Source organism: Anolis sagrei, chromosome X (assembly GCF_037176765.1).
Source record: "Anolis sagrei isolate rAnoSag1 chromosome X, rAnoSag1.mat, whole genome shotgun sequence".
In the NCBI taxonomy this organism is placed as follows: Eukaryota; Metazoa; Chordata; class Lepidosauria; order Squamata; family Dactyloidae; genus Anolis; species Anolis sagrei.
The window spans coordinates 49541816-49562236 of record NC_090034.1 but is presented as its reverse complement, the minus strand read 5'-3'; the positions used below and the strand labels follow the sequence as shown (position 1 = coordinate 49562236).

Sequence of the window (20421 nt, the reverse complement as noted above, 5' to 3'; positions counted from 1 at the left end):
TATTTTATATATTATTTTATAATATATAAAATAGTGTTCCTGGCTGTGGAACACTCTCCCGGCACACATCAGACAGGCGCCCTCCCTCATGTCCTTTCGAAAAAGCCTTAAGACCTGGCTGTTCGAGAGGGCATTTAATTAAGTGCTAAGCAACAACATTACGGTAATGAGAACTGGAATGGTATAAGGAAAATGAGACTGGCTATGATTCTACTAAGAGACGAAGCGGATTTTTATGTAGTTTGTATTTGTCGTATAGTCATATGTTGTTGATACTGGCCTCTGTAACTGTCTTTTTATGTGTACTGTACACCGCCATGAGTCGCCCGTAAGGGCTGAGAATGGCGGTTAATAAGTGCATCAAATAAATAATAAATAAATAAATTTTGTATTATGATTAATATTTTATATATTATGTGATATTCATATTATTTCATATATTGTATTGCTATTTTACACATTATTTTATATATTATTATGTTATATATTTAAATTATATATATAATATTGTATTATTATTAATATTTTATATATTATGTGATATTTATATTATTTTATAGATTGTATTGCTATTTTACACATTTTATATATTATATAATATTTATATTATATATTATTTTATATATTATTCTATTGTATTATGATTCACATTTTATATATTATGTGATATTTATGTTATTTTATAGATTGTATTGCTATTTTACACATTATTTTATATATTATTATATTATATAATATTTATATTATATATATATATTATTGTATTATGATTAATAGTTTATATATTATGTGATATTTATTTTATAGATTGCTTATTTACACATTATTTTATATATTATATGATATGTTATGTTATTATTTTATATATTATCAACTTATCATTATGATTCTATTGCCTCCCAGCCCTCTGTCGCTGAATTAATTATTTTTTTAATATTTTTAATAATATTAATAAGAGAATAACTAAAGGACCTTTTTCCCACCCTTGCCGCGGGGTGACGTCACTCAGTGGGCGGAGCCCCGCGGTCCCCTGGAGTGAATGAGAGGGAGCCTTCGCAAGGAGCGAGGCGTGCTTCAGTGTGGCCACGCCCCCCGCGTTTTGATTGGCCAGGAGTGACGACAGAGTCAAGGGAGGGGGAGTGGAGGCGAGGGCTGGGAGGAGCGGCAGCGCTGATTGGTCGAGGGGCGGGGCCTGAGAGGCGCCCAGGTGAAGGGTGACGTCACGCGCTATGGTGGACCGCGATGGAGGAGACGCGGCGGCGAAGGAGGCCGGTGAGGGACAAACGGAATCCGCTCTCTCCGTTGTAAGGAGGGCGAAGGGAGGGGCTCGCTGTTGCCAGGCAACGCGGGAGGAGCAGGAGGGAGGGAACGGGGAAGGAAGGGTGGGGCTGCTCCTCAGATCATATCGTTCATTAGCATAGACTAGCCGTCCCCTGCCACGCGTTGCTGTGGCCCAGTCTGTGTATATGTGTTTTGTGTGTATATGTGTGCATATTTTTTGTGTATATCTGTGTGTTTGCATATGTGTGTGTGTGTGTGTGGTTTTGTGAACGCATTATAATGTATTCTTTGGGCCTTTAAGTCCCTTCTGGTGTGTTTTTCAGTGTTTTTATGAGTGATAAGAAACAAAGATGGCAGGGACCTAACAGAAGCTGAAGAGATGAAGAGAAGGTGGCGAGACTATACAGAAGATCTGTATAGGAAGGATAATTGACAAGCTGGAATGTGTCCAGAGGAGAGTGACTAAAATGATAAAAGGTCTGGAGAACAAGCCCTATGAGGAGCGGCTTAAGGAGCTGGGCATGTTTAGCCTGAAGAAGAGAAGGCTGAGAGGAGATATGATAGCCATGTATAAATATGTGAGAGGAAGCCACAGGGAGGAGGGAGCAAGCTTGTTTTCTGCTTCCTTGGAGACTAGGACGCGGAACAATGGCTTCAAACTACAAGAGAGGAGATTCCATCTGAACATGAGGAAGAACTTCCTGACTGTGATAGCCGTTCAGCAGTGGAACTCTCTGCCCCGGAGTGTGGTGGAGGCCTCTTCTTTGGAAGCTTTTAAACAGAGGCTGGATGGCCATCTGTCGGGTGATTTGAATGCAATATTCCTGCCTCTTGGCAGGGGGTTGGACTGGATGGCCCATGAGGTCTCTTCCATCTCTTTGATTCTATGATTCTAGGAAGGATAATATCGAGGATAGTTTTGACGGTGTGGTGAATGAATTAGAACCAGACATCCTGAGGAGTGAGGTCAAATGGGCCTTAAAAAGCATTGCTAACAACAAGGCAGCAGGAGACGACGGGTTCCCAGCTGAACTGGTTAAAATCTTAAAAGATGATGATGTCAAGGTGATGCATGCCATATGCCAGCAAATATGGAAAACACAAGAATGGCCATCAGACTGGAAAAATCAACTTATATCCCCCTACCAAAAAAGGGAAATGCGAAAGACTGCTCATACTTTTGTATGGTGGCCCCGATTTCTCATGCCAGTAAGGTAATGCTCAAGATCCTGCAAGGAAGACTCCAGCAATACATGGAGTGAGAGTTGCCAGACGTTCAAGCTGGGTTTAGAAAAGGCAGAGGAACGAGAGACCAAATTGCCAATATCCGCTGGATAATGGAGAAAGGCAGGGAGTTTCAGAAAAACATCTATTTCTGCTTCATTGACTACTCTAAAGCCTTTGACTGTGTGGATCATCATAAATTGTGGCAAGTCCTTGGTGGGATGGGCATCCCAAGCCACCTTGTCTGTCTCCTGAGGAATCTGTACAAGGACCAAGTAGCAACAGTCAGAACTGACCAAGGAACAACAGACTGGTTCAAGATTGGGAAAGGCGTACGGCAAGGCTGCATACTCTCACCCAACCTTTTTAACTTGTATGTAGAAACACATAATGCGATGTGCGGGGCTTGATGAATGCAAAGTTGGGGTGAAAACTGCTGGAAGAAACATTAACAACCTCAGATATGCAGATGACACCACTCTGATGGCCGAAGGCGAGGAGGAGCTGAGGAGCCTTCTAACCAAGGTGAAAGAAGAAAGCGCAAAAGCCGGGTTGCAGCTAAACATCAAAAAAACCAAGATTATGGCGACAAGAATGATTGACAACTGGAAAATAGAGGGAGAAAATGTGGAGGCCGTGACAGACTTTGTATTTCTAGGCGCAAAGATTACTGCGGATGCAGACTGTGGCCAGGAAATCAGAAGACGCTTACTTCTTGGGAGGAGAGCAATGTCCAGTCTCGATAAAATAGTAAAGAGTAGAGACATCACACTGGCAACGAAGATCCGCATAGTCAAACCCATGGTATTCCCTGTAGTCACCTACGGATGTAGAGCTGGACCTTAGGGAAGGCTGAGCGAAGGAAGATCGATGCTTTTGAACTATGGTGCTGGAGGAAAGTCCTGAGAGTGCCTTGGACTGCGAGAAGATCCAACCAGTCCATCCTCCAGGAAATAAAGCTCGACTGCTCACTGGAGGGAAGGATACTAGAGACAAAGTTGAAGTACTTTGGCCACATCATGAGGAGACAACAAAGCCTAGAGAAGGCAGTTATGCTGGGGAAAGTGGAAGGTAAAAGGAAGGGGGGGCAACCAAGGGCAAGATGGATGGATGGCATCCTTGAAGTGACTGGACTGACCTTGAAGGAGCTGGGGGTGGTGACGGCCGACAGGGAGCTCTGGCATGGGCTAGTCCATGAGGTCATGAAGAGTCGGAGACGAATGAACAACAACAATATATATTTGTATATATGTGGGTTTGTGCAAGCGTTGTAATGTAATTTTTGTTTTTTGGCTTTTAAAGTCGTCTCTGCTGTGTTTTTCGGTGTTTTATGAGTGATGGTCACTCATTGGCCTGATAGGTGTATTGTGGCCAAATTTGGTGTCCATTCATTATTATTATTATTATTAAACTTTATTTGTACCCCACTACCACCTCCCCAAGGGACTCGGTGCAGCTTACATGAGGCCGAGAACACAATACAACAATAAAACATTAGCAGCAGTAATACAACAATAAATAAAACTCAGCAATTCATCCAGTGGTTTTTGTGTTATGTTACTCCCACAAACGAACATTACATTTTTATTTATATAGACTAGCCGTCCCCTGCCACGTGTTGCTGTGGCCCACGTGGGGGTTCTGTGTGGGAGGTTTGGCCCAATTCTATCATTGGTGGGGTTCAGAATGCTCTGTGATTGTAGGTGAACTATAAATCCCAGCAACTACAACTCCCAAATGTAAAGATTCTATTTTCCCCAAACTGCACCAGTGTTCACATTTGGGCATATTGAGTTTTTCTGTAGAGTTTGTTCCCGATCCATCATTGTTTGAGTCCACAGTGATCTCTGGATGTAGGTGAACTACAACTCCAAAACCAAAGGACACTGCCCACCAAACCCTTTCAGTATTTTCTGTTGGTCATGGGAGTCCTGTGTGCCAAGTTTGGTTCAATTCCATCGTTGGTGGGGTTCAGAGTGCTCTTTGATTGTAGGTGAACTATAAATCCCAGCAACTACAACTCCCAAATGACAAAATCATTTTTTTGAGTGAAGGACATAGATTGGGTTGTTAGGTGTCTTGCTCCACAGTCACACAAGGTGTGGGATTCTTCTAGGTAGTGCCATTTTGTCTTGTGATCTGCCCACTCCATTTCTGAGTCTGTTCAGGGACTTCCAAGTTGCCCATTCTTGATTTGCCCCTGGAAGAAGACCCTCATGGGGGGCCATCCAGTTGGGGTTTCCTGGTTTAGCTGCCCAGAGGGATACTCTTGCTGTTGCTGGGGGGACACCAAGAGAGGTGGTTGTTATCATAAAGCTTTTCCTTGGTTTGAGTCTACTGGGAGGAGGCTGGTAGCCATGCAGTGAGTGGCTTTCACAGTGTTCAACCTTATATTTCTCTCACAGTTAGCATCAACTTCCTGTCGCACATCGGGGGGGGGGGGGGGGGAGGCAATGCCAGCTAGCTTGTAGAGTTTATCAACAGGTGTAGGTTTAAGACATCCTGTTATTATTCTGCACGTTTCATTCAATGCTATGTTCACCTGCTTTGAATGGGCAGACCTATGCCAAACAGGGCAGGCATACTCAGCGGTTGAGTAAGACAAGGCCAGGGGTGATGTTCTTACTAATTTTGGGTCTGCACCCCATGTGCTGCCAGAAAGTTTCCGCAGGATGTTATTGCGTGCAGCTCCTTTGTACTTGGTGTTCAAGCAGTGTTTCCTATATGCTAGTGTTCGATCTAAGGTGATTATTATTTATCTATGTATTTATTTACCACATTTATATACCACCATTCTCATCCCAGAGGTGACTCAGGATGGTTCACAATTGCCAACATCTTGATACCTCAACAACTGCAGTCCGGGAATAGGAAATAGGATATATGTACGGATTGGGATGCTCTCAAAGAAATCTAAGGAGAAGCAAGCTTGCAGCTTGGAAGCAGTGCACTTGGAGCATCCTCCTCCCCTAAATGGCCTGGTCTAGGGCATGCTGGGAGCTGTCGTTTTTGTGCATGCGCTGTATCGACATTTAGCTTTTTGGGGTTTTTAAGTCCTTTCTGCTGTTTTTTGGGAGGGGTTTATGAGTGATGGTCATTCGTTAGGGGTGTAGTGTCCAAATTTCGTGTCAGTTCGTCCAGTGGTGTTTGAGTTATGTTAATCCCACAAACAAAGATTGCATTTTTATTTATATAGATTATATTATGTTGTATTGTTGGTTTATTATTATTATATTAATATTAAATTAACTATATTGATGTAATAATAGCTATAATAATTATAATATAATATAATGAATATAATACAATAATACTATAAAATATAATATTATAGTAGACACAGACTGTAGCTGGGAAATCAGAAGATGTTTCCTTCTTGGGAGGAGAGCAATGACCAATCTCAATGAAATAATAATAATAATAATAATAATAATAATAATAATGTGAAGAGTAGAGACATCACACTGGCAACGAAGATCCGCATAGTTAAAGCAATGGTATTCCCCATAGTCACCTACGGATGTGAGAGCTGGACCATAAGGAAGGCTGAGTGAAGGAAGAGAGATGTTTTTGAACTGTGGTGTTGGAGGAAAGTGCTGAGAGTGCCTTGGACTGCGAGAAGATCCAACCAGTCCATCCTCCAGGAAACAAAGCCCGACTGCTCACTGGAGGGAAGGACAGTAGAGGCAAAGATGAAGTCCTTTGGCCACATAATGAGAAGACAGGAAAGGTTAGAGAAGACAATGATGCTGGGGAAAATGGAAGGAAAAAGGAGGAGGGGCCGACTAAGGGCAAGATGGATGGATGTTATACTTGAAGCGACTGGCTTGACTTTGAAGAAAATGGGGGTGGCCATGGCTGACAGGGAGCTCTGGTCTGGGCTGGTCACTAAAAGTTAGGACTGAATGAATAAACAACAACACAATATAATAATAATAACAAAAACATATAATTATAAATATGGTACTATTTTATGTATTATATATTACCACTAGTTCAAGATTGGGAAAGGTGTACGGCAGGGCTGTCTACTCTCACCCAACCTATTCAACTTGTATGCAGAACACATCATGCGATGTGTGGTGCTTGAGGAATGCAAGGCTGGGGTGAAAATTCCTGGAAGAAACATTAACAACCTTAGATATGCAGATGATACCACTTTGATGGCCGAAAGCTAGGAGAAGCTGAGGAGCCTTCTAATCAAGGTGAAAGAAGAAAGCGCAAAAGCTGGTTTGCAGTTAAACTAATAAAAAACCCAAGATGATGACAACCAGACTGATTGATAACTGAGGGAGAAAACGTGGAGGCAGTGAGAGACTTTGTATTTCTAGGAGCGAAGATTACTGCAGACGCAGACTGCAGCCAGAAAATCAGAAGACGTTTACTTCTTGGGAGGAGAGCAATGACCAATCTTGATAAAATAGTGAGGAGTAGAGACACCACACTGGTAATGAAGATCCGCATAGTAAAAGCAATGGTATTCCCCATAGTCACCTACGGATGTGAGAGCTGGACCATAAGGAAGGCTGAGCGAAGGAAGATCGATGCTTTTGAACTGTGGTGTTGGAGGAAAGTTCTGAGAGTGCCTTGGACTGCGAGAAGATCCAACCAGTCCATACTTCAGGAAATAAAGCCCGACTGCTCATTGGAGGGAAGGATAGTAGAGGCCAAGATGAAGTCCTTTGGCCACATCATGAGGAGAAAGGAAAGCTTAGAGAAGACAATGATGCTAGGGGAAATGGAAGGCAAAAGGAAGAGGGGCCGACCAAGGGCAAGATGGATGGATGGCATCATTGAAGTGACTGGCTTGACTCTGAAAGAGCTGGGGATGGTGACAGCATGGGCTGGTCCATGAGGTCATGAAAAGTCGGAAGCAACTGAACGAATAAACAACAACAAAAATCATGTTGTTATGTTAATTTCTATATTATTTTATATAATATTTGAAATCATTATTTTATATAATAATTGAAATGCAAAGATATAGAATGGGGGACGCATGGCTCGAGAGCAGTACGTGTTGAAAAGATCTTGGAGTCCTTGTGGACAACAAGTTAAACATGAGCCAACAATGTCATGCGGCGGCAAAAAATGCCAACGGGATTTTGGCCTGCATCAATAGGAATATAGTGTCTAGATCCAGGGAAGTCATGCTTCCGCTCTATTCTGCCTTTGTTAGACCACACCTGGAATACTGTGTCCAATTCTGGGAGGTGTTGACAAGCTGGAATGTGTCCAGAGGAGGGCGACTAAAATGATCAAGGGTCTGGAGAATAAGTCCTATGAGGAGCAGCTTAAAGAGCTGGGCATGTTTAGCCTGAAGAAGAGAAGGCTGAGAGGAGACATAATGGTCATGTATAAATGTGAGGGGAAGTCATAGGGAGGAGGGAGCAAGCTTGTTTTCTGCTGTCCTGAGACTAGGATGCGGAACAATGGCTTCAAACTACAGGAAAGAAGATTCCATCTGAACATGAAGAACTATCTGTCTGTGAGAGCTGTTCAGCAGTGGAACTCTTTGCCCCAAAGTGTGGTGGAGGCTCCTTTGGAGGCTTTGAAACAGAGGCTGGATGACCATCTATTGGGGGTGCTTTGAATGCAATTTTTCTGCTTCTTGGCAGAGGGTTGGACTGGATGGCCCACGAGATCTCTTGCAACTATGATTCTATTATATATCATCATTATCTTGTTATTTTATATATTATAATATTGTGCTATTATAATATTACAATTTTATATATACTTTTGTATATTGTATATTATTAACCCTGAGTCCCTCTGGGGAGAGGGGACGGGGTATAAATAAAGATTATTATTATTATTATTATTATTATTATTATTATTATTATGTTATATATCATTATTATTATTATAATTATTCTGTATATCCTTATTAGGTGTCGGGGGAGTCCAAATTCCACCCAGAATGCTTTGCTTGCCAGAGCTGCAAGGTCATAATCGAGGATGGCGACCCTCATGCCTTTGTCCAACCCTCGGCCCTCTATTGGTGAGTTGAGGAATTGAACACTCTCTTTATCTATCTCATTTCTCAACCTGGGGGTTCAGAGGGGCTGCCAAAGACCATCAGAAAACACATATTTCTGATGTTCTTCGGAACCCCTTTGACAAAGAAGGCTGAAAATCTCTCCACCTGTCCTTCACTTCCCTTTTGGAAACAGACGGCAAATCCTCCCACCAAAAGCCCTCCTCCGCTGTGATTGGCTGGCCTCTCAGTCAAGCGCCGGGCTGTTTCTGAAACTCCAAGCGGGGAGGGGAGAGCAGGCGTGCTCAGTGCATAGCAGTGTGGTGCGCATGTGCAAGTGAGGGAGAGTGTGCAAGGTTGGAGGGAGGCTCTTGCCAGCGGGTTCCTTCAAAGCATGGGGGTTCTCTGTGAGAAGTTTGGCCCAATTCTATCATTGGTGGGGTTCAGAATGCTTTGATTGTAGGTGAACTATAAATCCCAGCAATTACAACTCCCAAATCTCAAGGTCTATTTCCCCCAAACTCCACCATTGTTCACATTTGGGCATATTAGACGGGACTATTAATCTCAAGGTCTATTTTCCCCAAACTCCACCATTGTTCACATTTAGGCATATTAGACAGGACAATTAATCTCAAGGTCTATTTCCCCCAAATTCCACCATTGTTCACATTTGGGCATAATAGACTGGACTATTGCAATGCTCTCTACGTGGGGCTACTCTTGAAGACAGCCCGGAAATTACAAACTTGTCCAACAGTCGGTAGCCAGATTAATAACTGGGGCAACTTACGGGGAGAGGTCAACCCCCCTGTTTAAGGAGCTCCATTGGCTGCCGTTCATCTTCCAGTCCCAATTACAGGTTCTTACCTATAAAGCCCTAAACGGTTTGGAACCCGCCTACCTTCGTGACCGTATCTCTCTCCATGAACCAGCCCGTACCCTTCGATCTTCAGGCGAGGCCCTCCTTTCACCCTTACCAGTCTCTCAGACTCACCTTGTGGGTACAAGGGAGAGAGCCTTCTCCTCTGTGGCCCCCGACTTTGGAATTCACTGCTTGGAGAGATTAGGAAAGCCCCCGACCTTGGAAACTTTTAAAAAGAGTCTTTAGACCTGGCTCTGCCACATAATTTTATGCTTGTCCAAGGACCCCCCCCCCCCCCTACGAAGGTTGCCTTAATTTTCTATCTCTCTATGAGTTCACCTTTACAATTAGTTCTCCCCCCTTATCTCACCTGGAGTTTTTAAATCATTTTATGTACATGCGGCCTGCCCTTTGTCTTTCTGTCATTATGCTTAGTTCCTATGTTTTGTGTATATTGTTTTATATGCTTTGATGTTTTATATTTTAATGTTATGTTGTTTATTTGATTGCAATTTGCATTGTTATATTGTAATTCTTGTTCCGGCTTGGCCCCATGTAATCCGCTCCGAGTCCCCTTTGGGGAGATGGTGGCTGGATACAAATAAAGTTTATTATTATTATTATTATTATTATTATTGAGTATTTGTGCCAAGTGTGGTCCAGATCCACCATTGTTTGAGTCCACACTGCTCTCTGGATATAAGTGAACTACAACACTCAAGGTCAATGCCCACCAAACCCTTCTAGTATTTTCTATTGATCATAGGAGTTCTGTGTGCCAAGTTTGGCCCAAATCCATCGTTGGAGTTCAGAATGCTCTTTGATTGTAGGTGAACTATAAATCCCATCAACTACAACTCCCAAATGACAAAATCCTTCAACCTCCCCCAATGGAGTTGTGCCATATTTGGTCCAGTGAATGAAAATACATCCCTGCAGATCAGATATTTACATTATGAGAAAAAAAAATTACAGTTATGAAGTAGCAATAAAATTATGGGTTGTTGTAGGTTTTTTCGGGCTATGTGGCCATGTTCTAGAGGCATTCTCTCCTGACGTCAGACCTCACAACCTCCGAGGATGCTTGCCATAGATGCAGGCGAAATGTCAGGAGATAATGCCTCTAGAACATGGCCATACAGCCCGAAAAAAACCTACAACAACCCTCTGGTGATTCCAGCCATGAAAGCCTTCGACAATAATGTTATGGTTGAGGGTCACCACAACATGGGGAACTGCATTAAGGGGTCACAGCATTAAGAAGGTTGAGAAACACTGATCTAGATCTATCTATCTGTTTATTTCTTCCTAGTGCAAAGTGCCTGAGCCTCTTTTCCACCTCGGAGGTCAACCAGGGATCAAAGGGCATTGCCGTGGAGACAGGGGGAGGAGGCACCTGTGCCACAGAGTGAGTAGCCCCCATCTCCATTATTATTATTATTATTATTATTAAAATATTATAATAATATGTTATGTGTGTCTATATATACCGTATTTTCTGGTGTATAAGACTACTTTTTAACCCAAGAAAATCTTCACAAAAGTCCGGGGTCATGGGAGTAGCCTTATATGTGGGGTTGTCTTATAGAGCGGGCGCTGAAACTTCCAATCTGGATTGGAGAATCTGTGGTTGCTGCATATTGTGGGGGGAGCCAAAAATGGCAGTGGCCGCGTCCCTGCCGTATACAGCAACTGTATGAAAGCATTAAGGGCGACGCTGTACAAGTACGGCAGAAGAAAATCCATTCATCAGGATTTGTGGACTTAATGCGGTCCTGATGGTTAGTTGAAGGGGTGCCTAGGGAAAGGTGTAAGTGAAGGGCGGAGCAAGCTGCAGGCGTCCGGGGCGCCCGGGGTATGGAAAAAAGAGATGGAGTGGCTCTGTGCCCAGACAAACACACCTCTTTTACCTGTGTGGCCTGCCCTTGTATCCTATTACCGTACCTCCTCCTCTGCCTCTCAGATCTCGCTCCTGAAGACTGCAGTGAAGTGGTGCAGGTGCGCAGGTGCGAGATCTGAGAGGCAGAGAAGGAGGTACAGTAATAGGAAAATTAACATATTGAAATCAAATCTGATGCTTTTAAATTTTTTATTTGGTGTGTTGGAAGAGGGGTAGTCTTATACGGCAAGTATATCCCAAACTCTATATTTTAACTGGAAAAGTTGGGGGTCGTCTTATACACCCAGTCGCCTTTTATATATATATATATATATATATGTCTTCTTTGTGTATTATTCCATTGTATATTATTAGGAAGCCTATGAGCTATTTGGGGCAGAGCCTGGAGCGGCTGGAGGAGCTGCGATTGGAAGAGGAGGTGGAAGGGGGCAGGGCCTCCCCCCAAAGGCGCTCCCTCCGGTATTTCATATATTTATCGCCTATTGCATTATAATATTATTATATATGGTTCATTATATTATTATTATTATTATTATCATTATTATTATATTGCTATATTATAACATGATTTGTGTTTATTTCATATATTATAATATAATAAAATTTTTGGTTTTTTATATATTATAATAGTATTATATTATTTTATCACATTAATATATTATTATATTGTTATAATATAATTTGTGTTTATTTCATATATTATTATTTAATTATATTATTCTTTGTACATTTTATTATAATATATTATATATTGTATATTATAATTATTATTTAATTATTATAATACAGTATTTTTATTATATATTATAGTTTATATTATTTTATAATTTTAATTCTATTATTATATATTGCATTTTATTATTATATTATTTTAATTACACTAGTATCATCATTATATAATACATTATTATTTTTCAATCATATCATTATTATATATTACATAATATTGTTATAGTTTATATTATATTAAGTCTGTTATTACCATTATAATTATTATATTATTATCACATATTTTATTATTTTAGTTCTATTATATATTATTATCATTTATATTATATTATTGAAATTCTATCATTATTATAAGTATTTTATTCTTTTAATTCTATTATTATATATTACATTATAATAATAATCAATTCTTATTATATATCATATTATCATTTATATTATTGCCAGACGGAGTAACAGCACATCTCGCTCGCCAGCCCCGGGTTCCCCAAAGGAGGCCCACCCGGTTTGGGGACGGGACTTGTGGCGCTCAGAGTCCCTTCGCTCTGACCCTTCCTCTCCGCAGATCTTCCGCCCCTCCGACCTGCTCCACGGAGAGGTCCTGGGAAAGGGCTTCTTTGGCCGGGCCCTCAAGGTGTGTCGTCTATTCCGTTATATACTATATTATATTATAATTGCTATTTAATGCTATTATATTATATACTAGCAGTCCCCTGCCACACGTTGCTGTGGCCCAGTCTGGTGATCTTGAAAATAAAGTAATGAGAAAGTGTTGGTTTCTAATATATGTAATGTCTTTCCGCTTGTGGGTAAACAGTATTTCTTGCTGTTTCTTTGTCAGTGTTGATGTAGAGATTGTCTGGTTTGCCTCCTCTGGAACATGCAACAGATCAGTGTCCTTCTTTAGGGGTCCCTTTCAAATCTTTGATACTGCATCTGTAATATACGTATATATGTGTGTGTGGGAATGGCTGGATGGAATTTTGTCAGGAGGGCTTTATGTTTTCTTGCCCTGGTGAAGGGAGTTGGACTGGATGGCCTTAAGGCATCATTTCTCAACCTGGGAAGTCAAGACCCCGGGAGGGGGGTCACCAGGCGGGTGTCAGAAGGGTCACCAAAGACCACCAGAAAACACAGAATTTTCTCTTGGTCATGGGGTTCTGTGTGGGATGTTTTGCCCAATTCCATCGTTGGTGGGTTTCGGAATGCTCTTTGATTGTAGGTGAACTATACATCCTAGTAACTACAACTCCCAAATGTCAAGGTCTATTTCCCCCAAACTCCATCTGTGTTCACATTTGGGCATATTGAGTATTCCTGTCAAGTTTGGCCCAGATCCATCATTGTTTGAGTCCACAGTGTTCTCTGAATGGAGGTGAAATACAATTCCAAAATTCAAGGCCAATGCCCACCAAACCCGTCCAGTATTTTCTGTTGCTCACGGGAGTCCTGTGTGCCAAGTTTGGTTCAATTCCATTGTTGGTGGAGTTCAGAATGCTCTTTGATTATAGGTGAACTATAAATCCCAGCAACTACAACTCCCAAATGACAAAATCATAATTTTTGAGTGATAGTCATTCCTTGTGTTGTGAGACATTTTGTTGCCAAATTTGGTGTGATTTCGTTCATTGGTTCGTTTTTAAGTTACTCATTATGCACAGAGCATTTTTATATATATAGATTGTATTATAATCAGGGAGATAGGACAGAATACAAATAAAGTTATTATTGTTGTTATTATTATTATATTAATATATATAATCAAGGCTGAACTGCCATTTATTATTCCTATTATATATTATTATCATGACTGTTATTGTCTTTTGGGCATGTGTTTTGCATTTTCCAAGATGTCTGCGATTTTACAGGGTGCATAAATTATCATAAATGATGATGATGATGATGATGATGATTTTATTTGTGCAGGTGACACACAAAGCAACAGGAAAAGTGATGGTGATGAAGGAGCTGATTCGTTGCAACGAAGAGACCCAGAAGACTTTCCTCACTGAGGTTGGAGGTCATCCCCTTTGACCTCATATATATTATATTATAATTATTATATTATATTTATATTTATATTTATGATATTATCCATTTCAGGTGAAACTCATGCGCAGCCTGGGCCACCCGAACGTGCTGCGCTTCCTGGGGGTCCTTTACAAAGACAGGAAGCTCAACCTCCTGACCGAGTATATCGAGGGCGGGACCTTGAAGGACTTCCTGCGCAGTGCGGTGAGTGGCGGGAAGGGCCAGGACAAGTGCCCGCCCACCATCTTGGAAGGAAGGGCGGAAGGAATCGATGATAACCTTTTCCACCTCTTTCTTTCTCTCTCCTAGGATCCCTTTCCTTGGGAGAAGAAGGTCAGCTTCTCCAAGGACATCGCCTCCGGGATGGTGAGATTACCATATATCTATATTTATATTATACTAGCCATCTCCTGCCACGTGTTGCTGTGGCCCAGTCTGGTGATCTGGAAAATAAAGTACTGAGAAAGTGTTGGTTTCTAATATATGTAATTTCTTTATGCTTGTGGGTAAACAGTATTTCTTATTGTTTCTTTGTCAATGTTGATGTGGATATTGTCTGGTTTGCCTACTCTGGAACAGGCAACATATCATTGTCCTTCTTTAGGGGTCCTTTTCAAAGCTATGATTCTATATCTGCCATATACATATATGTGTGTGTGAATCATATGTATCTATATCTATGGCTGGATGGCTCTTTGTCAAGAGGGCTTTATGTTTTCTTGTCCTGGTGAAGGGAGTTGGACTGGATGGCTTTGAGGCAGCATTTCTCAACCTGGGGTCAGGACCCCTGGAGGGGGCTGCGAGGGGGTGTCAGAAGGGTTGCCAAAGACCCCCAGAAAACACAGTATTTTCCGTTGATCATGGGGATTCTGTGTGGGAAGTTTGTCCCAATTCTTTTGTTGGTGGGGTCCAGAATGCTCTTTGATTGTAGGTGAACTATAAATCCCATCAACTGCAACCCCCAAATGTCAAGATCTGTTTTCCCCAAACTCTATCTGTGTTCATATTCGTGCATATGGAGTATTCGTGCCAAGTTTGGTCCAGATCCATCACTGTTTGAGTCCACACTGCTCTCTGGATGTAGGTGAACTATAACTCCAAAACTCAAGGTCAATGCCCACCAAACCCTTCTAGTTTTTTCTGTTGGTCATGGGAGTCCTGAACCTGAGCCCTGCTACATGTAGAATGGAGGACCTCCTTGCGGCAACACCAGAGGCACTCCAAGGGGCCAGATACTGGTCAAAGGACATTTAATCAACTACCAAGCTTGCAAACTTTGTGTTTGTCTGTTTGTTTGTTTGCTTTGTTAAAAATGTAATACAAATGTCTGGTTGCTCCTGACACAATAAATAAATATGGGAGTCCTGTGTGCCAAGTTTGGCTCAATTCCATCATTGGTGGAGTTCAGAATGCTCTTTGATGGTAGGTTAACTATAAATCCCAGCAACTACAACTCCCAAATGACAAAATCATTTTTTTGAGTGATGGTCACTTCTTGGGTTAGTAGGTGTCTTGTTGTCAAATTTGATGGCAATTCATCCAGCGGATTTTGAGTTATGATGTCACTCAAAATGAAAACAACATTTATATATATATAGATTATACTAGCTAAACCCGGCCACTCTTTGCTGTGGCTCAGTCTGATATAAAATGAATGTGGAAGTAAATAAAAGTATTGTTGCAAACATAGATTCACTGAGGAAACATATCATTCAGTTCAATACCCTGCCTTGCGTTGCTGTGGAGGGAAAGGAAAGGAAAGTAGTATGTCTGCACCTTTGTGAGGTGCAACTGCGGCCTATGTTCGAATGTGGGCAAGGCATTACAGATGATTAATGAATGTGGTACTATGACGTAGAACTAAAGGCTGCTGTATTTAATAATCCTGACTTAAGGATATGAAACTCAATAATTCAGATATTGCAGCTGCGTACGTCTTCACTGTAGATCTAATTGTGCTTGGCGTTGTTGAGACGATTGTGCTGCTCTTCTTCTCGATTCAACTCCTAAAACCCGTTCTATGGCCGGCGAAACCACCTGTGCTAAAAATCCCAAACACATTCCCTGGTTCTATTTGTGTTGCCAATAACAACCAGTCACAGCTCAGCTTTCATTTCTTATACTGCTGAGGTAAAAGGAAAATGCACAGTGATTAGTTATTCTACTGCTGAGGTAAAAGGAAAGCTGCACAATGGTTGCTAGAGCTGAGTTTACATTTCTTCTACTGCTGATGTAAAATGATAGCTAGGCTGTGAGTGGTTACTAGGATCATTTTTGGTGGCCTTTTTTTCTATCCTTGGGACTGCTAGTTTTACTCTAAATACACATGTGTATTCGAATGTTATATATATTGTATTATTATATTACTATTATATTAATGTTACATGTATGTTGTATTATTATATTAATATTGTATTATATTAAAGTGTTATATTAATATATTTAATATTGTATTATATTAAAGTGTTATATTAATATATTTAATATATTTAATATTAATATAACACTATTTATAATAATAGTGTTATATTAATATTAATATATTTGGATGGTGAGATAAAACATTTATATTATTGTGATATTATATTATAGCAATATTACTATATTAATGTTATATCAATATTGTATTATATGTATAGTTATATCTTATATTAATATTATATTGTATCATATTATATTTGGATGGTGAGATAAAATATATTATATTAATATTGTATTTATATTGTATTACATTTATATTATAATTTTATTTTATATTGTATTAAATATTGCATTTTAAAAGATTTCACCTCTGGGATTTATTTATTTATTGTATCAGAAGTGAACCAAGGTCTTCTCCCAGACCTTGGATTCTATTCTATTCTATTCTATTCTATTCTATTAATTATATTCTATTAATTATATTTAATTTTATTTATTATATCATATATTCTTCCCCAGGCCTACCTGCATTCGATGTCCATCATCCACCGCGACTTGAACTCACATAACTGTCTCATTAAGCGGGTGAGCTTCTGTCTCAACATTTCATAATAAAATCTATATAAATAAAAATGTAAATGTTTGTTTAAAATCTTAAATCTCCCAAAATACTTCACCGATTGCTTTAAAAATTTGACACAACGTAGTATTCGAATAGGTGTGTGTTTTTATGTTATCACATGCCTACGATTATATAGATGTCACACCTGTGACAGGACAAATATGCTTTTTATCAAAAACAACGCCATCTGTTGGGACATGAACATATTAACATATATTAGATGCTTTATTATATATTATTATTATATATTTATATAGGACTCCCAGGTGGTGGTGGCAGACTTTGGCCTCTCACGGCTGATTGCAAAGGAGGATGTGGAGGGGGCAGAGCCAGCGGGAGCGGGGTTTGGTTGGCCCCTCTCACAACCAGGCCGGAGGCGAAGCCTGAGGAAGAGCGGCCGCAGGAAGCGCTACACCGTGGTGGGGAACCCCTTCTGGATGGCCCCCGAGATGCTTAACGGTATGTAAACTTATCTTGAAATCTATTACAATACTAATATTATATAATAGTAATGATGAAAATATAATAAAATACATAATACTGAAACAACATAATAAAATATATAATAATCATAATACTATATAACAATACAAATATAATACAATATATAATAATACTGTATAATAAAAAATTAAAAATACTATAAAATGATAGACATATAATAAAATATATACTATATAATAAAATATATACTATATAATGATGATAAAATATAATAATATAATACTACTACTATATAATGATGATAAAAGATAATAAAATATATAATAATGTAATAATGATACGAATATAATAAAATATGTATGATATATACTATCATAGTAATACTATATAATACAACAATAAATGATAACACTGTATGATACAAATACAATAAAATATATGATATGTAATGATAAAAATATAAAATATATGATAATATATGAGATATAATAAAGTAATACCAATACTATATATTATAATGATAAAATATTATAAAATATAATAATAATAATACTATATAATGATAAAAATGTAATAAAATATATAACAATATAACAGTATTAAACTAATTATTTCCTTACTGGGTTTTCTATTTATGTAATAGCTTTAGGCAGCATATATAGAGTGTGTGTGTGTGTGTGTGTGTGTGTGTGTGTGTGTATATATATATATATATATATATATATACCTTTGTCAATATATATTCCTTATGTTATAGGACAGAGCTACGATGAGAAGGTGGACATCTTCTCCTTTGGGATCGTCCTTTGCGAGGTCAGCTACATTATTATTATTATTATTATTATTATTAATCATTGTAATTATTTTATCATATTAGTTCTTTTAAACATATAAATAATAAATGATCATATAATGATAAAAATATATTACAATATAATACTAATAATGATACTAATAATAAATTTCTTCCTCCTGCTTCCAGATCATCGGCCAGGTGTATGCAGACCCAGACGTCCTCCCGCGGCAGCTGGACTTTGGCCTGAACGTGGTGCTCTTCTGGGAGAAGTTCGTTCCCAGCGACTGCCCACCCGCCTTCTTCCCACTGGCCGTCCACTCCTGCTGCCTCCAGCCTGAGGGCCGGTTGGTCTCAGTCTATGCATTTCCATATTGGAATATACTGAAATATATTAAATAATAATTGAAAGATATCGAATACATTTTAATATATTGGAATATACGAAATACACTTTAATATTTTACTATATCAGAATACATTAAATGCATTTAAATAATTAAATATATTGGAAGATATTTAAGACATCTCTATATTGGAATATATTAAATGCATTTCATATATTCCAATATATTAAAATGTATTTAATCCTGCATTTTAATACAGGAATATAATAATATATTTTAATATATTAAATACATTTCAATATATTGGAATATCTTAAATACATTTTAATATTGGAATATATCAGAATATGTTAAATGCATTTTAATATAATTGAATATATTAAATGCATTTTAATATATTTGAATATATTAAATATATTTTAATATTAGAATATATTAAATGCATTTAAATATTTAAATATATCAATAAATCAAATACATTTTAATATTTTAATATATTAGAATATAATCAATGTAAATAATAATAATGGTTTTATTTATTTATTTAATAACAAATGCCAATGATTATAATAACAATATTGGTTTTATTTATTTACTAATAAATGTAAATAATGATCGTAATTAAAATAATATGGCTTTTATCTATTGATTTAATTAATAATAAAGGTAAATGGTAATTGTAATAATGTTTTTATTTAGATTAAAATATTATCAAAATTATTTACATTTATTATTAAATAAATAAAATCATTATACATTATAAAAAATATTAACTATTATTATTAAATAACAATATTATTATTTAAATAATTTACTATTCTTAAATCAATAAATAAAAACATTATTGTTTTTATTTATTTAATAATTCAGGCAAATAATTATTATGTAATAATACTAATACTAATACTAATGCTATTCCTCCTCCCACCAGGCCACCCTTTTCAAAGCTGGAGGATTCCTTGGAGGCGCTGGCCCTTTATCTGGGAGAACTGGGAATCCCGCTTCCCTCCGAACTGGAAGAACTGGACCACACCGTTACCGCCCAGTTTGGACTCGTCCGCCGACAGTCACCTGATGCCTAGAATGTTCTGGAAAAATGGCATAATTCAACACTTCCAGAAGCTTCCAGAAAAATGAGAATATTGCAAACGACGCCATTCCTTTGATTGTTTTCAGCTTCTTTTGGATTCCTGGACACCGCAACAAGAAATCAGCCATGCTTCCGGGAAAACCGAGAATATTGCAAGTGACTTTCTTTCTCTTGGTTGTTTTCAGCTTCTTGTGGATTACTGGGCGCCATGGCCAATTAGTAAGGGGGACGGCCATCTTAGAAAAGGGCAGCCCTCTTTTTTTTTTTTTTTGCTTTTCCAGAACCACCTCTACAACTCCACCAAAGACACACTACTACTCCTACAAATGGACCAAATGGGTTTATCAACACTAAGTTCGAATATAATTAGTTCGAATATTCCGGGAGGGATATATATATATATATTGTCTTTTAATTTATGACTCGAAAAGGCGGCCATATTGTCAGGTCTTTCTCTACCTCTTTCTTTCGGATTCCGGTAACTGGGTCCACTTCCTGTTACAGAACAAATAGATTTTTCAGAGGGGATTTTTTTATTACCTTAATGCTCTTTTTAAAGGGACAATTAATCTGCTGTTAACTGAAATTATGTATATTTTTCACCATAAAACTGGAATAAATAAAGCAATAAATTGATTTCTAATTTTCAAATTCAAGGAATGACAGAAATCTAATTGAACATCGTTTCCTTCTT

At 38.5% G+C, this 20421-nt stretch overlaps 1 protein-coding gene across 2 annotated transcripts; it reads left to right on the top strand.

Annotated features, from left to right (window-relative positions):
- The first annotated feature begins 1179 nt into the window (after positions 1-1179).
- On the top strand, positions 1180-20383 carry LIMK2 (LIM domain kinase 2). Of its 2 annotated transcripts, none has more exons than XM_060785207.2 (13): positions 1180-1272; positions 8400-8509; positions 10663-10758; positions 11605-11709; positions 12427-12613; positions 13906-13992; positions 14083-14214; positions 14320-14376; positions 16951-17016; positions 17311-17512; positions 18255-18310; positions 18480-18637; positions 19569-20383. In XM_060785207.2, exons 1-13 carry the CDS (start codon positions 1243-1245, stop codon positions 19717-19719), a joined length of 1437 nt encoding a protein of 478 aa, XP_060641190.2. In that variant the 5' UTR covers positions 1180-1242; the 3' UTR covers positions 19720-20383. The 2 variants fall into 2 exon arrangements, with proteins under 2 accessions (XP_060641190.2, XP_060641189.2); XM_060785206.2 differs by having other exon boundaries at positions 1184-1304.
- Positions 20384-20421: the final 38 nt, after the last annotated feature.